This window comes from Lissotriton vulgaris, chromosome 6, assembly GCF_964263255.1.
Source record: "Lissotriton vulgaris chromosome 6, aLisVul1.2, whole genome shotgun sequence".
Lineage (NCBI taxonomy): Eukaryota > Metazoa > Chordata > Amphibia > Caudata > Salamandridae > Lissotriton > Lissotriton vulgaris.
The window spans coordinates 1,152,451,572-1,152,470,566 of record NC_141694.1 but is presented as its reverse complement, the minus strand read 5'-3'; the positions used below and the strand labels follow the sequence as shown (position 1 = coordinate 1,152,470,566).

Genomic DNA, 18,995 nt, shown 5'->3' with positions numbered 1-18,995 from the left:
CCTTCATAAGCAGACATTCTTTCAACGTTCCTAAGCGGGTTCGGCTGCCTCCTGAAAAACAGTCAGGCGACCGAAAATTAGATTAAGGCGCCACAATCGTGCCGCGCTCCGTGCGGTTTGACAGGGGGTAAAGGAAATATTGTCTTAGTTTACCTTGATGAATACAACCGTCGCGGATTCCATCCAAAAGGTTCACGGTGCATAGAGTGTTGACGCCGACCACATCAAACCCGGTAACTTCCTGGTTTGTATTTAAGGGTAGGCGGGGCTGAGTGACCGAAGCATCGGACTAGAAAAAAGACTGGTTTGTCTTTGTAAGACGATATTGCGGATTATCTAATCTGCGAGTGATCGAAACAGCGCAATTGAGTGGCGACTGGCTAGATTTACAGGGACATTATTTTATAGGTGCAGAGCTATTGTGGTATTTTATAAAACCATAATAGTTATTCAAAATGGTTTATATTATCACACTTCTCAACGAAATGTAGAGTGACTTTAAGAAAAACATTAAAGAGTGTATCATGGGAATGGGCAGCAGTCGAATGGTTTATACAGAAATAAACGTTGATTATAAAGCTAAGTACACACATTGTGGAGGGCAACCATTGCACTCTATTTCTAATATGCCTTCCCTGAGATCTGAGCTTTTATAGAAAAACATACCAAGTCATGTGAACAGAGTGCACTTATTTCGTAGGATAGTGTAAACTCTAACAGTTAATTTTAATACCATTGGAAATTTTTTAAAGATACTTAAGGTCATTGTATATTTCAGAAAAATATAAGAGTGCACTTATCTCGTAGGATAGTGTAGACTCAAACATTTGATTTCCATTATGGTTGTGAAGTAAGAGACAGTATCATGTCAGATCTGATAATGCAAAAGGTTCATCATTTTGTATTAGAATTGAGATCACAGATTGGCTAGTTGCGCAAAGCTATTCTCGGATTCATTTAGGCCATCGACTATGGAGTTAAAGATATGGATCCACTTTAGCTCTCTGATATTCAGAATGTTGGGTAGATCCCCACCCCTAGCACCAAGTGTTACATGTTGCTGATGCAGATGCAAGGTAGCTGGGGCACCCCTTGTTGAACACTGTGACAGACATAATCATTTGCCTGAATCCCTAAGATGGGTTGTCTTGGAACATGTAACACTTGGTGCTAGGGGTGGGGATCTACTCAACATTCTGAATATCAGAGAGCTAAAGTGGATCCATATCTTTAACTCCATATATATATATATAAGCAGGCAAGTAACCAAGCCGTGTTTTATTCAAAAGAAATAGTCATGTGAGCAAGGCACAGGGGTGCCGAAACGTCATGAAATCGACAGGCGAATAAAGATCTGAATGCCGAAAAACTTGGTCCGTGCTTGGTGTATCTGTGCAGGCTGTGATCGCTACGCGCGGTGTATACTTTGGTTTTGGATATATATATATATATATATATATATATATATATATATATATATATATATATATATATATATATATATATATATATATAATTTTTTTTAGGCTGAACTTTCAAACCACCTCCTCTACAAAAAGCCTACTCCTTTTTTGTGAGGTAATCAAGTAAAAGGTTGACTGGTAAGCTGTCTTTGACTTTACTAATTTCAGACAATATATAAAAATCTGTCCAATTCTTTTTCAATTTGTTTCCGTTTTTTGTCCTTCATGTGCAGGCAATTTTTTGCTAGAATCTATCAAAAACCCTATGGTAACAAATATCGAAGCACAATTTATGTGCTATATGAGAAGAATCCACTCTCCATTGTTTCCTAATAAAAGTATTAGTGGTGAGTTCACTGACCCTGACTATGTTTTTTGACACCCAGAACTAACATGTAATAAATCCACGAATGATAATATCCTGTCTCCTTAATCAAGGTGACAGCATTTCAACCAGTTTTTAAGAACCGACTAATGAACTCCTCCAGTCCGACCAACTGGAATTCTATAAAGTACAAGTGGTGAGGCTTCGGATAAAAACTACCTGTGCTTATCAGAATCATCATGTAAACAATACCTTAATCATAGGTTAATACCCTGTCTGATTAATTTATGTGATCTTTCCACCACTCCTATGAATTGACTACTGGACTGTTTGAGGAGCTCATCATTGATCTGACGACTTTTCAATTTTCCACCACTCTCACCCCTTGCGATAGGTGAGCCTAAGTTTGGACTCTGTTGACTCTTTAACGTATAAGTATGTGCTTTTGGCACGACTTGACAACACGTTGTTAATTGATGAAATGTTCTTCATTTATCCACCCTCCTTGTAATTAATTGACAGGTTGGGTTTGTTCTAATTTGGTTCCTTAACTATTCCCTAGGAGGCGCCCTCCCACAACCTTCTCCGTCCTGACGAAGACCCGACTTGTAAGGAACACTATCCTACGGCTATTCCGGGTCGAAACATTGACCACGTTACCCTTGACCTACTCCGATCCCAAACAAGACACTAACAGCTCTTGCGGAGTCAGGCCTTTGTTCATGAGTAATACTTTAGAACTCATTTGAGCCTCGTATGTGGCCTTCTATCAATAAGGACCACTTGTACACAGTCTTGTGAATTAAGAATGATGACTTGTCACTGAATGACACAGATTACCCCTACCCTTTTCTTGACACTTCCCTCACTCAATCCCCCTCTTTCCCCTCCTGTTGTGTATGTGGGCACGTACATTTAAACCTGTGATGTTTATAACAAAATGTATTAGGAGTTACAATCATTGAAAATGATGTGCATGCAAATCCGAATTCAATTCATTTGCATCCAATAGCTTTGCTTTCTGAGTTTATTGTATATTAATTGTAATTAAGTTTGACTTATTTGTTTTGGTCTTGGACCCCTTCCTTTCATAACAATAATGTACCCAGGTCCTATTGACTATAGTGGGTTGAACCCTGTTTTTCTTTAACGTAGGGAATCGCTGGGGCTACACTATCTGACCCTTTGGGTAGGAGTAGGAGGCCCACAGGCGGCGTGTGCAGTGTCAGTACACTCACGCAAGAGTCAATAGAAAGCCAATGGGTATTTAAAAGGTAAATAAATGGAGATTTAGGACACTTCCGGTCCTACTAGGAAGATACAACTAACAAAACTGGACACTAGGATAGTCAATCCCTACAGGAGCACCGAAGTACTCGCGTTACCTCACCCACGGGCTGCGGGTTTATAGGTGTCAAAGTGTGTCGGGTTTTCACGTTGATTCCTATGGAGCCTTGGAAGAAGATGCTGCAGGCGACCAGGAGGAAGATGTCCAGGTGGATCGGAGTTGAAGAAGACCTGAAAGCAGAGGGGACAGAGTCTAGGTCACTAGGCAGTGACCGGGTGGAACCAGGAAGGAACCAGACATTGTCGAGGAGCAATCAGGAACTGTCGTGAAACTTGTCATTGCAGCCACGTGGACCAGGAGGCGCCGAGGATGACCAGGTGCTGGAGAAGAGCTGTCCCACAAAGGTTCTCGCAGATGGAGGGGTCGGCTTCAAGATCGGAGCCAACAAGCCTAAGCAAAGGCAACCTACGCAGGATACACAACAGGCTTCTGGTGCAGACCAGGAGGGTCTGAGGTACTTCACCTTTGCAGGGAAGCAAGGGCCAGTCTTGAGCAACCAGACCAGCGATGGATTTTCAAAAGAATCATCGCCACAGGGCTACTAGCCAACGGGCCAGCCACCGGACAGTGCGTCGAGCAGAACACAAGCAGAAAGGCCCCACGCAGATCTCGTGGAATGTGGAGGGCTGGTCTTCGGTGCAAGTGGAGCTCGGTGTCGGGGTGTCTCAGTCCCCAGTGCACAGCTTCGAGGATGCCTCAGGAGCTGCGCTGTTAGCAAGTTGCAGACTTTCCAAGATGTCCGGTCCCATGTGTCCCAACACCTTCCACGGTGCTCAGCTGTGCTGGAGTCGTGCAGTGGGGTCAGAGAGGTCTGGGAGTCTGGATCTTGTCGGGCTCTGTACTCGGGTTACGGTGTGAACGGGGACAAAGCAAGCCGTCAAGTTGCTGGATGGTGCCTGGTTGCCCAGGGTGGTCACTCCTTGGCCACACAGGAGATTCTTCAGTCTTCAGCTCAGGTGAATGTTGAAGGGTCCAGAGATTCGCCTCAAGTCGATTCCAGGATTAATCTAAAGTCTCCTGGGTCAGCTCCTACCTTTATACAACTAAAGGGGGCTGGTTTACTCACTAGGTCCCTCCTGTGGTTGGGACCAGGAAGGGGGGTGGTTACACCCCCTTTCCTTTGTCCAGTTTCGCACCGGAGCTGGGGCTGGAGTGCCCCAGCAACCGGTTTGAACTGGGGTATGCATGGAGCACCTAGTGTGCTCCAGGCAGTGTCTGTTTCTATTCAGCCCTCCCTGTCCCAATACACATCCTCCTGTCTGGGGTGATGCTCGCAACTCCCCAAGAAGGAAAACTATTGTCCAAACCTTCGTGACTGGAAGGACTCCCAGCAGCAGGAGTTCAGACTTGTGTCTGTGGCAGCAGCATCCATTTTGTGATGCTGGGGCTCTGGTTAACTTTAACCGGGTACAGTAGTTTCAACATGTTTTCTCCCTCTAGAAGGGTGGAATGCTACCCCCGTCACCAGAATTGGCGAGGGGGTAGTATTCCAAAGCGCATGACACCTTGCACGACATGTTTGGATAAAGCCAAACCAAAGTTAGCATTCAACAGCGAGGATTATAATGCACTTAAAAGTATATGGTATGGCAATATCATAGAAAAGCTATAAGGACATGGTTCTGAAAGCTGCAGACAGGCTCAGCTCATGCTAGAGCACCATCTCACACATAACCAATCACTCTGCCTCCAGGATTGTTAAGGCCTGCCATAGAAGTGACTTATAGGTTACTATGTGTCTATATGTAAGTAGGTATAGGAATACTACACCTAAGCAAGGGGTGGTTACACGACCTTTCCCCAGCTGAGTGATCAGCCAGTTGTGTCTATTTGAGTGGCCAGCCAGGGGTGGCATAATACATGCTGCAGCCCCTGGTAGGCCTTGGTTACACCTATGTCCTGAGTACCTATGGTACGCTTCTACAGGGGCTGACAAGGTGAACCAATTCCCAATTGTGGTTTTACCTAGAGTACATGGTGTGAATTTAGAGAGAGTGCATCTGTGCTGTGGGTCTGATTAGCAGGCCCACAGCCATATCTAAGTCAAAAACCAGTAAAGCAAAGCAAAAAGTGGGGGTGACCATAGGAAGCAGAACCTACTCTCCTACACTCCTTTCTCTCCATCCCCCATAATCTACGAGTGAGACTTTACAGGTTCCTATGCTCCACAGATCTCCTACCCAAGGTACAATACACTTTGGGGCGGATAGTATCGGATCACAACGCACCCGTAGTGACCCTTAGATGGAGACCACCCCACCCCCGGTCCCAACATAGAAACTACCCCAGGAATGCCTCACCGATCAAGCCTTTCGCCGAATACACGGGGAATATATCCGGGAGCATTTTATACACAATGTTGGCTCAACTTCCTCTAGAGCAATAGAATGGGACGCATATAAGGTTAGCGCCAGGTGACACTGTATCCAACAGGTAGTGGGGGTATGTAGAACACTGGGTCAGGCACTAAACAGAGCGGAGAAAACGTTAGCAGATCTGTCCCGGAGTGTGGACCAGAGGAGGGCCACAGTCGTGCAGCTCTCAGCGGCAAAACTCTCACACATGGAAGCGATGCGAGCCCTGCGCAAATACAACGTACGTGCGTATGCAGCCCGGACACACAGGGAGGGCAATATAACAGGAGCATTACTGGCATGGGTGGTCAAACAGGACACGACATCGCATCCCATCACAGAGCTTGCAGGCAAGACCAGGCGTCTGCAACACTCCCAACTTGACATCTTGCACATATTCCGTACCTACTACGCAGACGTGTACTGCGACCCAGCACTGGTTACACCATGTGGGCTAACGCAATTTCTGCGTGCATCGCCCCTGCCCACAATCTCCCCAGCAGATAGGAAAGATCTAGAAAGCAAGATCACACCCTCTGATATAAAGCACGTCATCAGGTCGTTAGCGAGGAAAAAAGCACCAGGGATGGATGGATTCCCATTAGAATACTACAGCACATTCGCGGCCCAGATAGTGCCCCACCTAGCGTCCATATATGAAGATGCCCTGACCAGAGGTATACTTCCAGAGTCATTCCGGGAATCGCTGGTGGTGACGTTTCCGAAACCCCATAGGGACCCCACACTCCCATCTTTGTATAGGCCTATCACACTCCTGAAAGCAGATTGTAAAATCCTGGGAAAGATATTAGCTGATCGCTACAGTCAAATTCTCCCCGCCCTGGTGCACCCAGATCAGTGCGGCTTCATGCCCCGATGCAACACCTCGCATAATCTGTGTAGGCTGTTTCATATCCAAGACAGGGTACAAGACAGATTCCCTTGAGCGGCATGCCTGATTTTTGACCTTGAGAAGGCGTTTGATACTCTGACATGGCCCCATCTGTTTGCAGTCCTTCGGAAACTAAATATCGGCCCCATATTGATGGCATATACAAAGCTCTTATACAGGGGCCTCACCTCCAGAGTGAGAGTCGGCAAACTCATCTCCACTCCTCCCGGTGGAGAGGGGGACCAGGCAAGGGTGTCCCCTTTCCCCCTCCTTTTTTGCGTTGGCAGTGGAGCCCTTGGCCATACGGTTACGGCAAGAGGGGGTGGCATGTGTATCCCGATTGCGGAAACAGTGCACTGCGTATCAATATACACGGATGATCTGCTGATTTGCATCCGGGATGTAACGTGAGATCTCACCTCGATAAGGGCAGCCCTGCAGGAATTCGGAGACACCTCAGGTCTCAAAGTCAACTGGGAAAAATCGACGATCTACCCAGTCAGTCCTCACTTGGCGCCGCAGGACATAGGGATGGGCACCCAAGACATTAAAATGGAGCGAAGCGGCCCCCAGATATCTGGGAGAACGGCTGTATCATTCCCTGGAGGACCTCTATAAAGGTAACCACCGCAAAGCGTTGGTGGGCCTACGATCGGCGGTGAGTTTCTGGAAGACGCTACCCCTGGAACCCATCGGTCCGGTGGCCATAGTCAAAATGATAATGGTGCCCAGACTGCTGTATCACTTTGCAAATCTTCTTGTGATCCCACCCTGGTCATTCTTCTGTGAACTGGATACACTACTCACAATTCTCATATGGGGACGCAGAGTGCATTGCGCACATTATATTTGCCCACCACATGCGGAGGTCTAGGAGCCCCGTCCTTTGAATCATATTTCCTCGCCGCGCAACTTCAGTGGCTTTCTCACTGGATAGCAGGGAAATACGTAGGAGAAACGATCACTGAGACCGGTAGACTACCTCTTCCTGCCATTAGGAGAATGCTCCTACCGGGCACAAAGCCGGCCCACACACACCCGATACAGGGCTCCATAGCTCGCAAATGCATGATGCGAGTACACAGAATGACAAAAGGGTGACCGCTATACTCCCCACTGCTCCCTCTGGTGGGCCTCCCCGAGGGGAAAAATATTACACTGCAAGAACCCTACAGGTATAGCCCGATCACGAAGTGATGGAGGTAGAAGCTTTATTCCACAAGGGGCAACTGAAAACATATGAACAGCTAGTCAAATGGTACGACCTCCTGCAAGGGCAATTTTTAACACATAGGCAACTGCTAGATAGCGGTCGCTAACACTGGAACTTACAAGACGGGGAACCCCCAACACACCCGGTGCTTCACAAGATACTTCGAATGGGGACAGGTAGGCACCTCGTAAAATGGCACTACAGAGCGATCGGGGAATTGACTAACGTTTCCCTGGACGGATAGAGACAATCATGGGAGGACGATGTGGGCAGAGTATTCCACGACAAGGAGTTGGCACAAGCCCTGGAATACCCTAAAAAGGTTTCCAGGAACTCACGGTTCAAAAACATACAGTTTACCATCCTACACCAGTCATATCTCACACCAGATAAACTACACCGGTACAATCCGGACACACAATTCAAATGCCCCCGATGTCAGGCATTGGAGGTGAACTTCCGACATATGTTCTGGGACTGCCCATCCCTGCAGCAATACTGGTCCAAGATACACCAAACACTCCTCACAATAGTCAACCTGTTACACATCACCACATGGGAGGCATGTGCCTTAGGAACTTACAGGAAGAAAAAGGCTGAAAAACGACAGTGGCGGTTCGCATCCCTAGCTCTCCTCCTAGCAAAGAGAACCATAGCCATGCACTGGAGAGCCCCTACAGGCCCACCAGAGCAGCTTGGATAGGAACGATAAACAAGTGTGGGGCAAAAGAAGAAGAGACCTTGAGGGAGGAAGAAGTGAAAGGTACACGCAAACACCCGATCTCTATGGAATAGGTGCAACTGTTAATACAATTTAAGCAAGAGACAACAGCAGAGGAGACACCGGTGCCGTCTGTCAGGTTCTAGCACAGCCGCGCCTACCTTGCCCTCTAAAAACTACAAATCCCCTGAGGCATAGGGCCAGGAAGTACACTACATAAGGAGGGCTGACACGACTGATGTCATGCGTGATTTGTTGTGTTTGTTCCGGTTATAGAGTTTGCTGTTGGGAGAAGAAGTTGAGGCATCGGCGTGCTGGAGGACTCTGGCTCGTCATTATCGAGTGGTTTCCAGATACGCATTGAGGCTGCGGGAGTGTTCGCCTATTCTGCAGACGTTTCCCTCTCCATACGGAGATCGCGGGGAAGTAGGTGAGCTGGTGCGAGGCGGAGAGGCTTCCCGTCTGTGCATCGTTGCCTTGTTTCTTGCATACAGTAACGGCTGTGACTGTCTGCCGACTGTTAGAGAGAGTGGAATGCGATGGTTACAACCATGTATTACCGTTATGAAGAAAGGGATCAGATATTCCCTTCATTAAGGACTATTTACTGTCTCTTGTGGATTACAATTGCCAAAGCGGAAAGCGGTGGTCACAACTACGCTTTACCGTGTTTGGAAGAATTTGTGGCTTGCTGGGTTTGTTCATTTCAGAGCTGGAGATGTGGTGAAGCAACCACGTTTGTACTGTGTCTCTGATTCTTGGATAAAAATACGGAAGGAGCTTTTCTTTGAACATTAGTTGTTTGGGTGCGAGATAGTACCATATTCCTTTTTACTTTTGAGGCCATTACCAGCATGGTGAAGTCTCTTTCATAGAAAAAGAGTTCCTTCATTGTTCAGTTTGCTTTCTGGGAGTCTGGGGTTGGGAAGTGACTTGAGAGCCTGATGGGATGCTTGCAAGAGCAGGGAAATCAAGGTGTTCACTCAACGTTTCCCTTCCCCGCTGTTCCCTTCATTTCTGTCCCTTGCCCGATCACTTGAACACCCTGTATATTATATTGTTGGGGTGTTGGTGAGATCAGGAGGTAGACCATTCTTGCTGCATCTGGATTCCACAGAGTGCGACCTGACAGAATCACTCACCCAAGTATTTCACTCCGCCTGATTCTGGTGTAGCAAAAATGGTCTCCATTGAGGATGTGCTTCATGCCTTGGTCTTTGTTCAACAAGAGTTAGCGTCCTCCAAGGCAGAGACAGCTGCTTTAAAAGATAAGGTAGAGCAGCTTACGAGGAATCCTTTTAATGCCTCTTCAGCAGCATTGCAAATACAAGTAACAGTACCCCCACCCATTCCGTTAGCTAACCCCGAGAGATATGCAGGAGATCCCGGCAAAATTCAGGTGTTCCTGATGCAGGTGATGTTGCACTTTTCCTGTAAGCCTGCTTCTTTTCCAAACAATCACTCACGAGTGGCCTTTGCCATATCATATTTGGTAGGGGATGCAGTTAATTAGGCTGTGCCTTTGGTTAAAAACAATGATGCAGTGTTGTCCGACTGGTCTCCTTTCAGGGCTGAATTTGAACGGGTATTTGACCGTCGAGACACTACCTTTAGTGCCGGCCAAGAGTTACGTGACCTCAGACAGGGGAAGGGGGATTTGATCACCTATTTGACTACCTTTAACCGTTTGGTGGCAGTAGCTGAATGGCCTGAGGAAAAACGTATGTCTCTTTTTTATCAGGGATTGCGTAAGGATTTGAAAGATGTTGTGGCTCAGGTAGATCCCCAGCCCACTACCTGTGTAGACATGATTAATTTGACTTTACGGTTGGATAGTCGCATGGCAGAAAAAGGGGGTGAGAGGAGGAAATGGGAGAAAGGATATTACAGATATGATAGACCTCCACACAAAGTAATGGGTATCCCTGAGACCCGGGCTGAACCGATGGAAATAGGGGCCCTCAGAGCTCCACTGTCAAGAGAAGAAAGAGAAAGCAGGCGGGTCCAAGGACTATATATGTACTGTGGTAAGAAGGGGCATTATGTAAGGGAATGGCCTTCCAAACCTAAAACTTCTACTACCTTGGCAAAGAATAAAAGGGTGGCAGTATCTACCACCGTTTATGAGTCAGAAAGAAAACCATACCATGATAATGAGGAAACCGACAACCAGAGATGGAAGCTCCCTTCGCTTTCCACTTCAGGGTTAGTAGAGACTGAGTCGCACATAGTGCTCCCTATGATCCTTGAAAGCAAGCAACAAAACCACCAGGTGTTAGCAATGTTGGATTCAGGGGTGACAGCTACTTTTATAGATGATGGTCTGGTAACTCATCTTGCGTTGTCAAGAGTACCAAGGGAGACTCCTGAAGAAGTGTTGGCCGTGGATGGCCAGCCACTGAAGTCTGGTCTTATCACTGAGAGGACAGACGAGGTGATATTATCTGTAGATCTTGATGGTGGAAGATGCACTGAGGAGTTAACATCATAGACGCCCCTCAGTACAAGGTGATCCTGGGAATGCCGTGGTTATACCACCACAATCCTACTATCGACTGGAAGACCAAATCTCTTTGTTTTCTGCCAAAAACATCTAGTCTCCTGTTCCCCATCACAGGTAGCAGCTTTGACCTCTCCGTTTCTTGTGGCTACAGCTGTAGAAAAGGAAGTCTCATTGCCAGAGGAGTATCGTTCCTATTGGGATGTATTCAGCTAAATCAAAGCAGAACAGTTGCCCCCTTATAGGGAGTATGACTGCCGCATAAATTTAGTGGATGGAGCTACTATACCTACCTGCAGGGCATATGCGTTATCTGTGCCCGAGACCAAGCATTTGAAGGAGTACTTAGACCACTATCTGGATATAGGGTTTATTAGGCCTTCTCGTTCCCCTGCGGCCTCTCCTTTGTTTTTCAACGCTAAAGCCAACGGTGATCTGAGGGCTTGTGTGGATTATCGCATGTTAAACAAAAACATCATCCGCAATAGATATCCCCTGCCTCTCATTCCAGTCTTACTGGATCAAGTGAGGGAAGCCAAAATCTACACCAGGTTAGACCTAAAGGGGGCATATCACTTGGTGAGGATTCGCAAGGGGGACGAGTGGAAAACCGCTTCAAGACACGGTATGGACTGTATGAATACTTGGTCATGCCGTTCGGCCTTGGCAAGGCCCCGGCGGCTTTCCAATTCTTCCTTAACGATGTCTTGAAGGACTATGTAGACCACTTCATAGTGGTCTACATTGATGATATCCTGGTCTATTCAATGGAGGAGTTATACCACACTGATCAGGTCTGCCGGGTGTTGGATAAGCTGCGTGAGCACAGGTTGTTTGTGAAGCTGCTCAAATGTGAGTTTGGAGTGACAGAAGTGGAGTTTCTAGGGGTAATGCTCAGTCCTGGGGGCTTACACATGTCAGAGCGTAAGGTACAGGTGGTGCAAGATTGGCCCACCCCGAGAAATGTGAGAGAGGTCCAATGTTTTCTTGGATTCACAAATTATTATCGCAGGTTTATTCTTCATTTTTCGCAAGTGGCAGTCCCTATTACCAAGTTGTTGAGGAAAGGGTTGTCTTTTGTTTGGTCCAGAGAGGCTGATGATGCATTTAAATATTTAAAGAGGTCATTTATCACTGCTCCAGTGCTTTCCCATCCCAACTTAGGACATCCGTTTGTGGTGGAAGCCGATGCTACTGATGAGGCCATAGGGGCAGTGTTTTAGCAGAGAGACCAGAACACAGGGCAACACCATCCAGTAGGCTATTTGTCGAAGAAGTTGAGTTCTGCTGAGGTTAATTACACCATTGTCGAAAAGGAACTCTTGGCTATAAAGAGATCGTTCCAGGAGTGGAGACATTACTTATGGGGGGGCATGTCATCCAATAACAGTCTACACAGACCATCGTAATCTTCAATATATGAAGACAGCCAGGCATCTTACGCCAAGACAAATACGGTGGATGCTCTTCTTTGCCGAATTCGATTTTGTGGTGACATTTAGGCCGGGCAGTGAGAATCGCAAAGCAGATGCTTTGTCTAGACAGGAGTTGCTGGCTGGACCCAAAAATGAAGACACTCATGCCATCATACTACCATCTAGGGTGGTGTGTGTTGTTCGAGCTGAGACATTCCTGGAGGAGGTTAGATGTCATCATACCAGTGATGCATGGGAGGCATGGGCAGAACAGGACGATTTACGCTCCGTGAAGCAGGGTTTACCTTTTCACAACAATAAACTATATCTACCCACTACTGAGTTGCAGAAAAAGGCTTTTACCTGGTGCCATTTTATACCCATGCAGGACATCCGGGCATACGTAAAACCATACAATTGACTCAGAGACATTTCTGGTGGGGTACTTTGACTAAAGATGTGGCCTTATGGGTAAACACGCTGTGAGGAGTGTGCGAGAGCAAAAGGGGAAAATACAAGGAAAAAAGGTAAACTCATGCCAATGCCTACCCCTCAGCGTCCTTGGCAGAACATTAGTTTGGATTTTGTAACGGGGCTGCTTACAGATCAAGGTTACTCTGCCATGCTGGTGGTGGTAGACAGCCTTACCAAGATGGGGCATTTTATCCCTTGTAAGAATCTCCCCACAGCAGGGCAGACAGCCCAACTGTTGGCTAGTAATGTCATTCGATTGCATGGGGTCCCCAAGGTAATCGTTTCGGACAGAGGCCCGCAATTCATAGCACGTTTTTGGAGAATGTGGTGTCAAGCATTGCATATTGATTCAACCGTTTCAACTAGCTTCCATCCTCAAACTGACAGTCAGACCGAGCGGTTGAATGAAACATTGAAGACATAGCTCAGATGTTATTCTAAGGAGGCTCAAGAGTCATGGGTGGAGCTGTTGTGGATGTCAGAACTGACGTATAACAATGCTTGGCACTGCTCTACCAGGGTGTCTCCTTTCAAGGCTAATTATGGGTACGATGCAAATACCTTGCCGGTTAATCCGCCAGATGATCTCAGGATTCATCCCTCAGTAATGGAACAAGTAAAAAAGTTACGAAAGGTTCACAAGGGTGTGCAAACACATTTGTTGAAGGCCAAGCAGGTTTATAAACAGTGGGAGGATCGCCATTTAATTGAGGGGCCACAGTTTAAGGTGGGGGACATGGTGTGGTTGTCAACCAAGAACATCAGATTCAAACTCCGCAGTGTATTCCAACCTAGGTACATAGGACCCTATCCAGTTGTAAAACAAATTAATCCCGTGGCCTATAAACTGAAGCTGCCCGGTTCTCTGCGCATTCGCCCTGTGTTTCACTGCCATCTGCTTAAGCCTGCTCTTATGTTCAGAAGGAGGGTTCCACCGCCAGTGGTGTTTGATGGTGAGCTTGAGTATGAGGTTAAATGCATTCGGGACAACAAATTTCGTGAGGGTGTGCTCTGGTATCTAATGTCTTGGAAGGGTTATCCGGTGGAAGACAATTCTTGGCAACCATGGCGCAATGTGCATGCACTGAGGGCTGTTCAATCTTTCCATCAGAGATTCCCGGCAAAGCATGGTCCTATGAGGCGCTTGGCGGGTGGGCCTACTGTCAGGTTCTAGCAAAGCCGCGCCTACCTTGTCCTCTAAAAACTACAAATCCCATGAGGCATAGGGCAAGGAAGTACGATACATAAGGAGGGCTGGCACGACTGACGTTGTGCGTGATTTGTTGTGTTTGTTCCGGTCATAGTGTTTGCTGTTGGAACCAGAAGTTGAGGCATCCGCGTGCTGGAGGACTCTGGCTCGTCATTATCGAGTGGTTCTAGATATGCATTGAGGCTGTGGGAGTGTTCGCCTATTTTGCAGACGTCTCCCGCTTCACACGGAGATCGCAGGGAAGTCCGCTACAAAAGTAGGTGAGCTGGTGCGAGGCAGAGAGACCGTCACCACCCCAGCCCCGCAGCTCCTCCCAATACCCCAGCCTGCAGGCCCCGATATCGGGTGTGTGAAACCCCCGGTAGGAGGATGACATGGGACAGGCGGCCAGCACCACTGGGAATATCATCTACTCCCGCGACAGATCGCTTCCTTTCCCCCCCGGACCATCATGACCCCACCCCTCGGACCAAGGACCAGCACACATTTCGCCCGCCACAGCCACTTGCCCTCGCCCGCCCTTTGCACTCCCCCTCCCCTCTCTTTTGGAAGAAGTCTCTTTCCAAAGTTTCTAGTTAAGTTTCAGTCGGCGGTTCGGATACCGACTTACCTACAGAATATTAATGATTGACTACATAGCACGGGGTCACATATACAAGCAGAGGGGTGACACCCAGACTAGTCTTCGCCATCATACAGCCCTAGGGACCAGACACAGTGAGACACAACATCATGTAACAAGCTGACCTAGCAACAAGTCCATGAGAGATGACGTGTAACTACACGTGGTGGAACGGAACCAAAATGCTGATGATGTATTATGTTTGTAGATAATGTGTAGCCATTATACGTGTGATGACTGACCTGTGATCGATCTGACATCCCACATGGGCACCCAAAATGTAAAACTCTAGTAAAAAGATTTAAACAAAAAAAAATCAAGGTCGACTGCCTGCTTGAGAACCTATTTGCTCCGCTCTCGCGATCTCGGCGACCTACCTAATTGCTGTTGCCTTTGTGAGAGTGACACGTTTCCCGGATACCTCTGGAGTAAAGAAGGTGAAGACTAATGACGTTGAGAGTCATCATTAAAAAACTCAAAGCCTCATTTATTTTGGAGTTTGGGGGAACTGAAATTCTCCAACTTCTGTAGAAAACTCTAAATAAGGAATAGAAACTGCAGGCTGAATTTTCTCCACCGCAGTGCTATATTGTGGAGGAAATTCAGCCAGTGGATTCGTGGCAGATGATGATATTCAAAATTGGTGGGGAGTAAAGGCCTTTCCTATTTTGCACAGAGCAAGCAATTGCGTCGATCAAACCAACCTGTCCATAAGAGCACTGGAGGATTCCCCCTTGGAATTTTGAAAAATAGAGCCCAAAGGGGTGTATTTTTTACGCCAGTTTTTGCTAAAGAAAATGGTGAAAAAGCTACAGGTTTCAAAGGCATAAATACCATATTGTAAGAAGACAAAAATTTACATTTCTCTTGTATCTGTTACTGAATCCATTCCAGTAGTATCTGGCACAGGTAAGAGCGGTGGGATGGGGAAGAGGCGGTGGAGGTTGGGTACGTTGACATACGACAGAAGAAGTAAAAATAACTAAAAAAATATATTAAACCACTTACCTAGCACTTACTGCATTGCCCAGTCGACGGGGTGAGTGCAGGGTAAGTGGTTTTATTTGTTTAATTTTACTTCTCCCACTGTATGTGGACTTACCCAACGACCGTCCGCCCCCACCCTGCTCACCGCCCCTACCTGTGCCGGCCGCCACTGATACATTCTCGAAGGAAGTTACTATAAAGCTCCATTGTAAGACTGGCATTTGCCAATACCTTTTGATTTTACTAAAGTGATGTGTATAAAGGTGCTTTAAGACAACCCTCTTCATTTGTTGGTCTGGTTTTGTGTCAGTTACATTTGGTTTTTTACCGTCCATTATAGCATACAGCATGATGCAGTTGGTCAGCCCACTTCAGCCACTGCTTAACTTCAGTCTTAGTGACGCATTCTGCGCTTTTAGAAGGAGCACCTCCACTCACAAATACAAAGTAGTTTCCTTAACTGCCAAGGATAACTGTGGGAAAGTGTGCTTTTTGAAACCTAAAAATATTTTTGTCAGCTATTGTATATTTTTTAGATTATCAAGGGCCTCGCAGCTTCCTCAAAAGTAAAGTTTTGCAAAAAAACATATGCCTGATCAAAGAAGACAGTGAGGACTGGATAAGCTAGTCCGGATCCCCGATTTATATATGATATATCAATAAGAACTAGCTAGAGGTGCGAGACTCTGTTATGTACGCTTTATCTGGGAAACCATTGGGTTTGTTTAAAAAGCCCTCACCCACCAACCTAGTTGGTGGCATGCTTCATCATCGGGCCCACCACAGTGACACCTAGCGTGCCCCGGGTGTGCTTCAACGCCAGTGTTACTGCGGAGCTGGTATACTTGCTGAGTGTGATGTGTAGTGAGTGAGAAAGTGAGATTTAAAAGCTATACAGTAGGTCCCAGTACCCGAGGGTAAGATAGATAAATTGTATTAACTATCTATCTATCTATCTATCGCCCACACTCTATCTATCTCTCTATCTAACTATCTAGCGCCACCACAGCATCAATCCGTGCAACCATTCAACAACAGCTGGTTCAAATATGTTCTCTCAATGTTTCAAGCTTTATTACAAATGTCACAAAAAGATGTTAATATTTCACTTCTGTTATTGGATTTTGGTCACAATAAAATACACTGAACATAATCTTCACAAAAGTTATTTACAAAAGTTTAAGCTATTGCCATTATAAATTACAATAACTTTTATTTAAGTATTAAATATTTTTAAAAATGTAAAGCCATTGTTATTTGTAATATCAATACATCTAAGTCACGTAAATACAACACATATTGCATTACAAATGCTATAGGAGTCACATTTGCGAAAGTTAAAACTATTTCGCTATTTTCAAAACCAACACATAAATAAAAAAATTGTCATTAACAATACCAATAGCTCAAACTTTCCTAATGCGAGACCTATTGCATTGCAAATGCTTGTTTGTTTGTAGCAAGGAGAATCATTTTTTTTTTTTATGTGATGTTCATTAAATCTAAAATGGTTGCTATACCTGTTTTCAGTACACCTACCAAATAGGAACCACCTGTATTGCATTAAAAATATATATATAAAATGTTTATTGTTCGCAAACCACCAATATGTTTAGCTGGTGGTAGCATGTTTCTTTTTCCATTTCTCGCAATAAAAAACAAAAACAAAGTAGACATCACACCAGCTTGCCAAAGCCAGACTAATTGTTTTTGCCAATGGTTGTCTTCATAATATTGCAGTGCCAGTTGCTGAATGTCTTAGAAGCAATCATTTGTTAGATTTTATTCCCCTTAATCGTTTGTACTAACCCTTTCTTTCTTTTTCATTGTTAGGGATATTTTGCACCATTTCTTTATGCACTTATGCGGCCAGTATATCGTACGACCTGAATCGCCATCCAAAATTAATTTACAGTCTTCCCACTGACGTGGAACACGGATTCAGCTGGTCTCTGGCTTGTGCCTGGTGCAGCCTGGGCCTCATCTTTGCAGCCGGATTCCTCTGCACTGCCTACCCGTTCCTGAGCAGGACCAAGCTCATGCAGCTGAAGTCCGCCAGGGACTCTTGCGTATGACTGCCTCCTGGCGGCAGCAGACATTTCACGCCCGCCACCGAGGCGGATGAATTTCCTATCAACCATTGGTTGTATGCCAGTGTTAGTCTGGAACTCTGTAAAACGTGGAGAAGAAGCTACAATTGTTACATCAAGCACAATGAGAAAAAAAACACTATTAAGACTGAGGCACCTGTTCTCGTGTGGTTATACAGTACTACAGGATATCATGTGGTCCAAGATTAAAGGCAAATCCTTCTGAGGTCGAAAATACTGTGCAATTAAGTGCTTTAAAGAACTATAATTTATGCAACATAGTGTGTCTTCTCTGCCACCAAACGGGGAAAGATAGATATGAGGTACTTGTTATATGGGATGGAAGATATGTATGACTTTATTTCCAATTTTGATGTACACCCATTTTTATTTTTTAACAATTGCATCTTTCTATTTGTAGTAAAAGATCACATCATAAGTTACATAATGGTGTCCCGCTAAAATCCTGCTTGAAAACCCCCGAATGCAAAATCTTCGGAACTTGAAATGCCTCCTCAAAGTTGTACCTCATCGCGTGGTGTGTGTGGCCCTGTGAGATGTGTCAAGTCTGCCGTACAATGCTGACATGCTGTACCTTATCATAGTGTGCGCGCACCCCCCAACTCCTAAAAGCCTCATGTGCATCTGGTCCGCAGATGTAATACTGTGAATCCCATGCCAGTGCTCTCCATTCTTACTTGAAGTGTTTCTTTTGTGTTTTTTACTGAAACCAAAATAGTATGTACATTAAGAAAAAAACAAAAAATACGATGGTGTAAAACATGTTCGGTGACGCTATGCAGCAGTTTTTAAAGTCTCATCTTTTGTGAAGGTGTCATCTTAAGATGTCATTTGAATTGCAGTATTAAACAGCCCATTTTTGTTCTTACTGTCTGCTTGTCGTATATTGTGGGTTTCAATAGTCTGGCTTCAACGTCTTAGGCAGGAATTTGTGCAGACTACAGTCAACGCAGAACAACTTTTAAGCCACAGATGGGAAATGGTGCACGAAAAATGGAATATAACAGTGAAAATTAAATAAATGATGTCAAAATACATTATGTTGGTTTCCAAACCAAAAGTATCCTAGAAAAAGCTTTTCATTCAGTAAAGAGGTGCTTTATTAACTGGCAGATCCCAAAAATAATAATATATGTTGTAGGTTTTCGACTCCTGACGTTGAACCAAGAAAGAAAAGAACATTCATGCCTCCCTTTGTTGGTTCTGATGAAGGTAAAGATAACTTTGTTTGAAAGGTATCGAGTGACCAAAGAAGAATTTTAGGAGCCACTGATATAGATGGAATTGGGACAGTATAAAAAAGCCAGGTTGACCAGTCGAGTACTAGGGATCAAGAGGCAGATTTACAAGGAACTGGTGC

At 45.6% G+C, this 18,995-nt stretch overlaps 1 protein-coding gene across 1 annotated transcript in view; it reads left to right on the top strand.

Moving 5' to 3' along the window:
- TMEM178A (transmembrane protein 178A) overlaps window positions 1-18,504 on the top strand; it is a 429,355-nt gene extending 410,851 nt beyond the window's left edge. Inside the window, exon 4 of the mRNA XM_086927229.1 lies at window positions 17,358-18,504. Within this exon, the coding sequence (XP_086783355.1) occupies window positions 17,358-17,599 (242 nt within the window). The 3' untranslated portion in view covers window positions 17,600-18,504. The remainder of the gene's footprint in view (window positions 1-17,357) is intronic.
- The last annotated feature ends 491 nt before the right edge of the window (window positions 18,505-18,995 follow it).